The following is an 11,939-nucleotide window of genomic DNA, read 5'->3' as shown; positions in this document are numbered from 1 at the left end:
AATTCAACTTTCGTTTTACCTATATAATTAACCATGGGACAGTTAGTCCGCGCAGCCAATCACAAACCTTTGCAGTAGTTGTGCAATATCCTTTCGGCTGCAGGCGTCATGAGTACGTGATGTTTCTAGTTGAAAGCAACAGGCCAGTACACATGCTACCTGAAGTCTTCCATGGATCCGTATTCGAGACCCTCATTATGTAATGAGCGAGAATAAATGGAACCGAGGGCCAGATTTTTTTTATTATTCATTTCATAAGAAGGCAACAAGGAAGGACACCAGTGACAGCATAAGAGGAATGGCGTGTGCCTAATGACTGGAAAAAGTAAATGATAAATGAAATGAAAGTGGATGAAAGAACAACTGGCCGCAGGTTTAGAATCGTCCCATCTCTTCGCAGTACGTCTGTGATGCTCCTAGAAATTGAGCCATCGCGGCTCCATATTTGCGTCCACTTACGTATTTACGTTTTAACTGTATAACTAACCATAGAACAGTTAGCACGCGCAACCAATCCCAAACCTTGGTAGTAGTTGTGGAATATCCTTTCGACCGCAGGCGTCGCGTGTACGTTACCTTTCAGGGTGAAGGCGACTGGTCAGTAAACCCATACGTGCTACCTGAATGCATCAATGATGCCGGATTTAAGACACTCGTTATATAATGAACGAGACGAAGGGGCATAGAAGGGCACGATTTATTGTTAGTGATATCATGTAACGCCAACGAAGACAGACGCCAAGTACAACATGGGGTAATTTACTTGTAATTAGTAATTGAATGAATGAAATAACGTATTATAGGAAATGTAGCTGAATGAAACAAGTCGCCGAAGATGGCAGCAGCAGGTGGCCGGAAGCAGCAGGTGGCACGCGTGAACGAAGTCCATTTAAGCACGCTGTATCTCAGGGCATTTACTTTGTATCATTTAGTAATGAATTCTGGATGTGCTTTCCATATAAGCTTTCTCGAATTTCTTTCACGCTAAGCAGAATGCAACAGTCTTTTTTTTTGCGTTCCAAGCAATATTTCATCTCGAATCGTAAAAGGAGCTTTACATTCATTGCAAAATGACCACTTTGGCGTAGTTTTGTTACCTGCCTGACGAACTGACAAAGAACGTTTCTTTTTTTTTAGCAGCATGGCAGGATCTACAGAATAGCTGCACAAGACTTTCATGTGCGCGAGTTACGGCTGTGTGACTTGGTGAATGACGCAATGAATAAGCGGGAAATAAGCTTGTGCTGGTAAACGGCACCAGTGGATCTACGGCAGGCCGAACACTTCGACTTCGGCGAGCTGAAGGACGTTCTTCAGCGGCTCCTGGCAGTCGGTGCAGTTCTGGGTGATCTGTATGGAGACGTAGCGCCCTCTGATGGGGCACGGTTTGCACTCGAGGAACACGAGCGCCTCGTCCTCGATGCCGCCCTTCTCGTGGTAGTAGCAGCGTGTGTTTCCTTTGAACGGGACGTCGTTGTGTTCGGCCGTAATGGGCAGTGGGCCCACACGCACGTCGAAGTCGTGGAGCCGGTCCCCTGCACGTTGTCATTCGGGTTCTACAGTACAACTGAAAGATTCGCTTTGAGAGCAAACGAGGCCAGGATCGGCTTTACTCGTTCGCCCAAGGTCGTTCTAAGAATTGTAGGATAATATTGTTTTGTCCCCGGCCCGCTTTGTGCCAACAAGAGAGACTTAACTATTTCAAAACTATAGCTTCTGTAATTTTATATGTGTTATTGCATGCTGAGTAACGCATCTTTAGTTGCTAATGATAGTCACCTTTTCTCATGCACATGTATCTGCGCTGTTCTTGCAATGAAAGTTGAGCTGCGTCTAGCATTCTCAGTGTATCTATCATGTTTCCACGCAGCTTACGCTACGACTCGATGCGCGCACCACCCAACAGCTTAGCCTAAGGCGGACAAGACTGGCGTGCTTCGTTTACAAACCGGCTTCGATACTTAAGGTATCCCGTTGCGCTTAATATTTGAACCAATATTGAGGTCGGCCCGCTCGCCGGAATATTAACCGAAACGTCGTAAAGGTCGCAGACAGCTTGTGGTCCGAGTCTATATTGAGGCGACGTCGAACAAACCGGTCTGTGATGCGGCCCACAGAGCCTTTTTGTGTTGCACTATATAGAAGCCCGTTCTTCACTTCAATATACCGCCACCGGATGGACAATGCTTTCGCAAGCCGCCTGCCGGACATTTACAAAAGAAGTGGTGACACCCTGTACACACACATCATATCCTCACATCATTACACCCCAAAGCATAACACACGGCCCGTTAAAAAAGCATTTGTTGTCCGAGCATAGCTCGATAATTACCAGAGAGAATTTTTAGCAAAAACATACGGCGATGAGTACGTCCGGCTGACACCAATCATTCTCTTTCAGAAGGAATACTCACCTTTGAGTGGTCACCGTTGAACCGGCTGTATTCATACTACATCAATTTATTGTTACAAGTTGGGCCACATTACAAGCATTTAGTATGCAGAAGGAGGCCCCATAAGCAAAGGCTGTATTGGGACCTCCTGTACAAGAACAGTTATGATGGTGAACATCTCAAAGCAACCGTAGGATATAATAAGGTAGTATACATGCAACGAAAAATGAACGTTAACAGAACAAAGCGGTGGCGTAGACGTAGAACATCCACCTCGCGTGCAAGAGGACCGTGGTTCGAATCCGGGTGCCGCGCATTTATCCACCGGATAAAAAAAAAAGAAAAATCCGCGTGTTGATAAAGTTGCATAAACAGGCCTGGAGTGTGGCCTGATCCCGGTGACCAGAACCGGTAACACACTCCCTCACCAGAGCAGGATTGGCCACCCTGGTACAGTACTTGGCAACAACCGATATGAACACAACATCATATATGAATGTTCCTACATGAACACAACAACCAAACCCCGGCCCTCAGTCCCCAGCAGCTGCGAAGCAACTGACCACGGCGGCGGTCAGACCTGCGACGAAGCAGAGGTTGCTAAGAATCCCTGGTTCCGGACAGGCCGCCATTGGAATCTGAACATGGCAACGTTTAACGCTAGAACGTTATCTAGTGAGGCGAGTCTTGCAGTGCTATTGGAGGAATTAGAGGTCAGTAAACGGGATATAATAGGGCAGAGTGAAGTTAGGAGGCCAAAAAAAGCATATACAGTGCTAAAAAGCGGGCACGTCCTGTGCTACCGGGGCTTAGCGGTGAGACAAGAACTAGGAGTCGGATTGCTGATTAATAAGGATATAGCTAGCAACATAGAGGAATTCTATAGCATTAACTAGAGGGTGGCAGGTGTTGTTGCGAGACTTAATGAGAGGTACAATTTGAAGGTCATACAGGTCTACGCCCCCACATCCAGTCATGATGACCAGGAAGTCGAAAGCTTCTATGAAGACGTTGTATCGGCGATGGGTAAAGTCCAAACAAAGTACACCGTACTGATGGGCGACTTCAATGCCAGGTTAAGCAAGAAGCAGGCAGGAGACAAGTCAGTGGGGGAATATGGCATAGGCTCTAGGAATAGCAGGGGAGAGTTATTAGTAGAGTTTGCAGAACAGAATAATTTGCGGATAATGAATACATTCTTCCGCAAGCGGGATAGCCGAAAGTGGACATGGAGGAGCCCGAATGGCGAGACTAGAAATGAAATAGACCTTATAATCTGCGCTGACCATGGCATCATACAACATGTGGACGTGCTCGGCAAGGTGCGCTGCAGTGACCATAGGATGGTAAGAACTCGAATTAGCCTAGACTTGAGGCGGGAACGGAAGAAACTGGTGCATAAGAAGCCGATGAATGAGTTAGCGGTAAGAGGAAACATAGAGGAATTCCAGATCAAGCTACACAACAGGTATTCGGCCTTAACCCAGGAAGAGGACCTTAGTGTTGAAGATATGAACGACAATCTTATGGGCATCATTAAGGAGTGTGCAATAGAAGTCGGTGGTAACTCTGTTAGACATCACGCAAGTAACCTATCGCAGGAGACGAAACATCTGATCAAGAAACGCCAATGTATGAAAGCCCCTAAGCCTACAGCTAGAATAGAACTGGCCGAACTTTCTAAGTTAATCAACAAGCGTAAGACTGGTGACATAAAGTAGTATAATATGGATAGAATTGAACGTGCTCTCAGGAACAGAGGAAGCCTAAAAGCAGTGAAGAAGAAACTAGGCATAGGCAAGAATCAAATGTATGCGTTAAGAGACAAAGCCGGCAATATCATTACTAATATGGAAGAAATAGTTCAAGTGGCTGAGGAGTAATATAGAGCTTTATACAGTACTAGTCGCACCCACGACAATAATGGAAGAGAAAATAGTCTAGAGGAATATGAAATCCCGCAAGTAACGCCGGAAGAAGTAAAGGAAGCCTTGGGAGCTATGCAAAGGGGGAAGGCAGCTGGGGAGGATCAGGCAACAGCAGATTTGTTGAAGGATGGTGGGGAGATTGTTCTAGAGAAACTGGCCACCCTGTATACGCAATGCCTCATCACTGCGAGCGTACCGGAATGTTGGAAGAACGCTAACATAATCCTAATCCATAAGGAAGGGGACGCCAAAGACTTGAAAAATTATAGACCGATCAGCTTACTGTCCATTGCCTACAAAGTATTTACTAAGGTAATCGCAAATAGAATCAGGAACACCTGAGACTTCTGTCAACCAAAGGCCCACGGCAGGATTCCGTAAACGCTACTCAACAATAGACCATATTCACATTATCAATCAGGTGATAGAGAAATGTGCGGAATATAACCAACCCTTATAAATAGCTTTCATTGATTACGAGAAAGCGCTTGATTCAGTCGAAGCCTCAGCAATCATGGAGGCATTACGGAATCAGGGTGTAGATGAGACGTATGTAAAAATACTGAAAGATATCTATAGCGGCTCCACAGCCACCGTTGTCCTCCATAAGGAAAGCAACAAAATCCCAATAAAGAAAGGCGCCAGGCAGGGAGATACGATCTATCCAATGCTATTCACAGCGTGTTTACAGGAGGCATACAGAGACCTGGATTGCGAAGAATTTGGCATAAAAGTTAACGGAGAATACCTTAGTAACTTGCGATTCGCTGATGATATTGCCTTGCTTAGTAAATCATGGGACCAATTACAATGCATGCTCACTGACCTGGAGAGGCAAAGCAGAAGGGTGGGTCTAAAAATTAATGTGCAGAAAACTAAAGTAATGTTTAACAGTCTCGGAAGAGAAGAGCAGTTTACGATAGGTAGCGAGGCACTGGAAGTGGTAAGGGAATAATTCTACTTAGGATACATTCACACTATGACCGCGGATCCAAATCATGAGACTGAAATCATCAGAAAAATAAGAATCGGCTGGGGTGCGTTTGGCAGGCATTCTCAGATCATTAACAGCAGGTTGCCTCTATCCCTCAAGAGAAAAGTGTATAACAGCTGCGTCTTACCAGTACTCACGTACGAGGCAGTAACCAGGAGGCTTACGAGAAGGGTACTACTTAAATTGAGGACGACGCAACGAGCTATGGAAAGAATAATAATAGGTGTAACGTTAAGGGATATGAAAAGAGGAGATTGGGTGAGAAGAGGTGATTGGGTAACAAACGCGAGTTAATGACACCTTAGTTGAAATGAAGAAAAAGAAATTGGCATCGGCAGAACACGTAATGAAGAGGGAAGATAACCGATCGTCATTAAGGTTTACGGACTGGATTTCAAGGGAAGGGAAGTGTAACAGGGGGCGGCAGAAAGTTAGGTGGGCGGACGAGATTAAGAAGTTTGCAGGGACAATGTGGCCACAATTATTACATGACCGGGGTAGTTGGAGAAATATGGGAGAGGCCTTTGCCCTGCAGTGGGCGTAAGCCGGCCGCTGATGATAATCTTGGTGATGACGATGAATTCCACGGTTTGTTTAGCGTAGTTAGTGCGGATTCTCGGTAAAATAAAATTGTTATTCAATGTGAATCTGGTGGTTCTATGAATTATCAGGTTAGTTAGGGAAGATGTTATCGATGGTAGCTCATTATGCACAAATCTGTAGAAAAATTACCTAGGTACTTAGTGGGACCGGAAATTGTAAGGAGGTCATCCTCGTGTAGCAGGAAAGTGGCATTAGAAAAGCGTGAACTACAAGCAATTGTTCTTATGTCTCGGTTCTCAACTGTCTGAAGAGGCGCAGTATGAGTATCCATAGGTGTTTCCCCAACATATTATAACGTAAGTAATGCGACAGTGGACAACAGAGTAGTAAAGTGAGAGCAATGTGGTACGTGTGAATAAGGGCGTGCTTTAATTAAGGTACGTATGTAGTAAGCTATTTTCTTTTTTATTTGAGCAATGTGATTGTGATATTTCTGAGTGCAATCGAGTAGAATGGCAAGGAAAGATGAACATGAATTTGGATGAAGGCAGTGGGGACCAAAACTGATAGGTGGAATTGAAGCTACGTTTCGCTGATGTGAAGAGAATACAACAACTTTCGTTTTAGGTGCATTTGTAGATAACATGTTAACATTAGACCACGTTAGAATATTTTCTAAGTCGGCAGTTATCTTATTAACGAGAGATGAGATATCTTTATGTAAGGTGAATATAGTGGTATCATCAGCATATAGATTGCATTTTGTTGAAGAAAAACAATTAGGTAAAGCACTAATATAAACTAAGAACAGAAGCGGTCCTAGGATGGAGCCCTCGGGCGCACAGACGTTACTTGTTCGCTGTCGAGAATAAGCACTGGAAACAGAAACAACTTGAACTCTGCTATATAAGTAGCTTTTAGATGTGAAAGGGCAGATGCCAATTGCTTCGAGCTTAGAGAATAGGATATTATGATTTATGCTATCAAATGCTTGTGTTAGATCTATACAAACTGAGGTGGCGAGAAATCCCTCGTCGATTAATTTTTTTAGTTGGTCAGTAAGATGAATAAGTGCCTGCTCTGTGGAATACGCATGGCGAAAACCGATCTGCCATGATGGCAGGATATTAAATATGGAAACGTATTTCGTTAGTCCTCTTTCAAATTGTTTCTCAATAAATTCGCCAAAGAACGCTTGAATGAAAACAGATCTGCAGTTGCCGAATAATGACCTAGTTCGTGCTTCTAAAAACTGGGATGACTTTGCCAAGCTTAGGTACAGAAGGAAATAAACCTGTCTTTAATAATAAATTAACAATAAATGAAAGTATGTCTGAAATTAGGTGCGCAATTAGTTCGCTGCTAGTGAGGTAGACCTCATCAATTCCAGCGTTTGTCACTTTTAGGTAATTTATACCAACAGCTATTTCTTCTGGCGTTGTAGGAAACAAAAAGAATCAATAACCTATACGGTTCATGTTGATGATTTGTTTAGGAGAAGGCGAATTGTTATGGAAGAAAGAACTAGTAAAAGCCTCAGCTATTTCAGCAGCGGAACTACTCCATCCTTAGAATTTCTGTATGCCTGGTTCAGGCGTCTGTGCCTATTTAAAAAGGAGTTCGCAATCTCCCAGTTACTTTAGCAACGTGTAAAATTCTTTGCTCGAAGTACAATTGTTTAGCTGATTTTATTTTTGCAGTTAAAGGCGTTACAGAAGCTTTTATATCCGGCACGTAAGTTCGTGTTGAAGAGTTGCCCTTTAGTTTTCCCATTTAAGTTACCCCATTTGCGCATTTCTGCTAATAACTGCTGTGAGAGCCGCGGATTGTGAAAAAATGCCGCAGGCTTTCTTTGGGTCGTTTAGTGATTTAATATCACAACAATTTGTATTAGCAACAGCCGTTATGAAGCCATCTTTGTCCAGCATATCTTTATTGTGTGAATGTGGTTTAGGTGATCCATTATAATTGAAACGAAAGAGTAGGGCGTAGTGATCACTGATGTAAATGCGCCAAACTTTTGCCTCTGGTTAATGAAGTAGGTTAGAAAGAGCGCGGTCAATAGGCGTGTCTGCACTCGCGTGTCGGAGTGGTAATTGAGCAATCATATCCATATCCATGGAATAAATTACTGTAGTTAATAGAGATGGGTGATGTTTCATCGAGTAAACTAATGTTTATCTTACCCATTAAAAAATATTTTTATTTTCTAGTGATACAGTATGTGAAGTATGATGGTGATTGGTACAGCATTCGTTGACAGACGATGAAACAGAACGGTAAATACAACCAAATATGAAATTCTTGCTGTCTTGAACAATAAAGCATTTACCGAATTCAATCCAGATTCGCAATTCCTATGTACCTTTTCTAGAGACGTACCAACTAGCGCCCCAAGCGGCCCTGACCCGAAGCTAGCGCGTTTTCAACGAAACTAGTGGGTTTTTCGCAGATTAACAAAAGCTGCAGGTCGATTATTGAAAAAGCTGGGTGACAGACATATTGTGGAAGACAATCCACACGAGCCAAATGCAATGAACAGGCTGTGTCAAGCGATAATTTTGTCCCCAAAGCGGTTAAAGGTTCAACCATGGAAGCCTATGGAAACGACGAAAATTTGTACTCAATTTTCCAGACAAAAACGGTAGTGGTGATAAAGCTACGACGTCTTTGGTCATAGCCGCTGCAGCGTATGTAGTCCACAGACACAGCTTTGGAGTGACGCCTATCTCGACTCTCTACACAAGGCGAGACACTGTTCCCAAAAGCGATTTCTGAAACAAAGTCGTGCATGTTCACGTGGTACCTGTAAAAACGGGAGCGTATCACTTGCGGAAACTTTGCAAGCCATGGCTGAGCAGTTTATTCGCTCGAAGCTGTCGTTCCGCATCATGCTGGCAGCGGTTCGATGCCGTGCTGCATGACACCATTCTTCTTTTCTTTTTTGTCCACGTAGGACTGAGTTCGACAGTCTCCCACCAGACGGACGAAGAACAAGACTGTAGATTTGGTTTCTGTTTTGGTTCTTTCGGGAGAGCTCTTCAAATGTATAATTTTTTAAATTTTTATTTAGTCATACTGTTGGCCCGGAGGCCGCTACAGGGGTGGGGTACAGCACAGAAAATGAAAAACATAATGTGCATTATACACAATGCACGTAAATAATACATCGAACACTCTTTTTGAGCAGACATTCATAAAAAGAACCAGGAAACTAGTAACAACACAAATACAAAAGCAATATGCAGAGACAATAAACACAATCTGTAATTTTGTTTAGGACATGATTTGCCTTAGATTGTTTTCAAATTGTGTTACGGTATCACATTGAATAATCGTTATTGGTAGTCTGTTCCACTCATTTATTGTTCTGGGGAAGAAAGAATTGGCGTATGCATTAATGTGCAGTTGAGATATCGGAAAATTATGTTCATGTGTACCTCTTGAGCTTCTGCCCTGTTTGGGTGCTAAATAAAGAGTAGTATTTATGTTAAAATGCCCTTTCCAAAGCAAAAAAACGAAACAAAAATCTGGCTACATGGCGTCGTTCGGCTAAGGAGGGTAAGTTAAGTAATTGCAGCATTTCCGTAGCAGAATCTTTTTGCGAGTAACGAGAAAGAATAAATCGAGCAGCTCTTCGTTGGACTCTTTCAATCATGTTTATCAATCCTGTTTCATAAGGGTCTCATACAATGCTGGAGTATTCCAGTGTCGGTCTTACCAGATATAGGTAGGCAGTTAACTTAGCGTCTTCCGAAGCAAGCTTGAGCTTCCTACGCAAAAACAAGAGTTTCATTTCTGCTGTCGAACAAATGTTTTAACGTGCTCCTTCCAACTCAGATTCTTGGAAATAGTTACGCCTAAATATTTAAGGCTATCAACTGCGGCAAGTGTAAATGAACCCAGGGTGTAGTTAAAGTCAACAACATGTTTTCTCTTGTTTGTGACACGAAATACAAAAGTTTTATTTCTGTTAATTTTCATTTTTGAAATTTCGCACCACTGTTCAACCACCTGCAGAGCTTCGTTAAGAATTTTGGAATCGTCCTGGTTGTTTATGTGTTTATAAAGGAGGCAATCATCTGCGAAAAGTCGCACTCTTATGTCTTTGTTAATACACTGCGCAATATCGTTAACATAAACAAGAAATAAGACTGGACCCAACACACCCCCATGTGGAACACCGGATGTGACGTCTAATAATTCCGATTTGGAGCCATTAATTTCTACGTACTGAGTTCTGCCTGTTAGGTATGCACGAATCCATTGTGTTACATTGTATTTTATGCCAAGATGAACCAACTTATCAATGAGCTCTGAATGAGGGACTCGGTCGAAGGCTTTGGACATGTCAAGACAAATACAGTCAATTTGCCCCTTGTTATCTAAAGCCCTCGCAAAAATATTCAATTGTTTCAACCAGTTGCGTCACTGTCGAAAGATCTTGCCTAAAACCATGCTGATTGGAATATAGAAGTTTTTTGTCTTCCAGGTAGGTGCATATTGATTTTGATATTACATGCTAAAGAAGTTTACATATACACAAGATAAGGAAATGGGGTAGTAATTTTCAATTTTTGCCGGTCTCCAGATTTGAAAACTGGAACAACCTTGGCCACTAACCAGTCATTTGGGACGCGTTTTTGTTCGAGTGATGCTTTAAAAATGATCGTAAGATAGTGTCCAACCCATTCCGTATTTCTACGTAAAAAAGCATTTGGTATAGCGTCGGGACCATTAGCTTTTTTTATGTTAATGTTTAGCAGGAGGGAAACGACACCTTCGTACGTTACGTTTACGTCCGGCATTTCCGAAGAACGATGAGCAGGCATCTGATACTGCGACGCATCACCACCACACCGCGGGGAAAAAACAGACTGAAAAAACGTGTTATAGCGTGACGCTATCGTTCCGTGATCGTGCAGAACCGAACCGTTCATGATAATGCTATGTGGGTTATTTGCAGCCTGTGATAAGTGACACCAAGAACGGTGTGGGGAGGAGACCATAAAGTTGGAGAAGGTTTGGGTGTAATACTTCTCTTTGGCTGGGTAAAGCTTAGTTCGTAACTGCCGTGATAACAGAGCTATTTTATCGTGGTTCCTTTTTCTCTTCAGTCTTTGGCGGGCGATCTGTCTCTTTAAGATAATTATTTCTCGGTTTACCCATGGATTTCGTTTCTTTTGTCTTTGTTTTCGCAACGGTGCAAATGTTAGATACAATACGAGACAATATCTTTAAACCACAGCCACAAGTCATTGACGTCGCTTTCCGCTCTGAAACTGTCCAACGTACATGATAAGTAGTCGATAATGCTCGTGTCATCGGCTCTGTCATACTGGCGAACAAATGTGGTCTTTTCTTTAATTCGGACAGAAGTAAGATCGGTTTTAAGTTCAACAGAAATAAGTTTGTGATCAGATAGTCCACTTTGAATTAGTACTTTGTAATTATCCAAACACGCATAAAAGAAAACTAAGTCAACCGTAGACTGCGCTGATCCTGCTATACGTGTGTTTTCACGAACAACCTGCGTCAAATCATGATTGAAGGTTGGAGCATTATAGTCTGCAGGGCTGCTGCGCCATAAAAATCCCAAATCATCATCATGATTGAAAGCGATATCAAGAACAACTTCAGAGGAAGCCCGCTCTTTCGCATCAATTGTCAAATTATTCCAGTCAATACCCCCGTGGTTAAAGTCACCCGCGAGAATCGGCTTGCATTTCGAGGGTGTAAGTCCCTCCAAGTGGCGTTTTAAATCTAAATACGATACGTGTGCCCTTCGTGGCCTGTACAACGCTCCAATAATAGTTCAGGACAACATTCATTTGGGCTAGATGGTGCATACTTGAATTAGGAAGGAACAGCGCCAACTAAGACGATCACAAGTGGGATCATCCCCACTTCAAGTGGGGATGATCCCACTTGTGATCGTTCCGATCTGTAGGCACTGAATATTTTCTTTCACTATGATGGCTACACCACCTCCTCGCGATTTTCCATCATTGCGAAATATTTCGTAGCCGGGGGGTACAATTTCATTATCTTTTATTTCGGGACGAAGCCATGTTTCACTAA

General features: G+C 42.9%; 1 protein-coding gene across 2 annotated transcripts in view; it reads right to left on the bottom strand.

Moving 5' to 3' along the window:
• Positions 1-221: 221 nt before the first annotated feature.
• LOC126539990 (fucolectin-1-like) overlaps positions 222-11,939 on the bottom strand; it is a 209,765-nt gene continuing 198,047 nt past the window's right edge. For both annotated transcript variants that reach the window (XM_050186821.3, XM_055075778.2), the window contains one exon: positions 222-1,535. In XM_050186821.3, coding sequence (XP_050042778.2) covers positions 1,267-1,535 — 269 coding nt within the window. In that variant the 3' untranslated portion in view covers positions 222-1,266. The remainder of the gene's footprint in view (positions 1,536-11,939) is intronic.

The sequence above is a fragment of the Dermacentor andersoni genome, chromosome 2, assembly GCF_023375885.2.
Source record: "Dermacentor andersoni chromosome 2, qqDerAnde1_hic_scaffold, whole genome shotgun sequence".
Lineage (NCBI taxonomy): Eukaryota > Metazoa > Arthropoda > Arachnida > Ixodida > Ixodidae > Dermacentor > Dermacentor andersoni.
The sequence above is the reverse complement of the archived record's forward strand: the minus strand, read 5'-3'. Positions and strand labels throughout refer to the sequence as shown.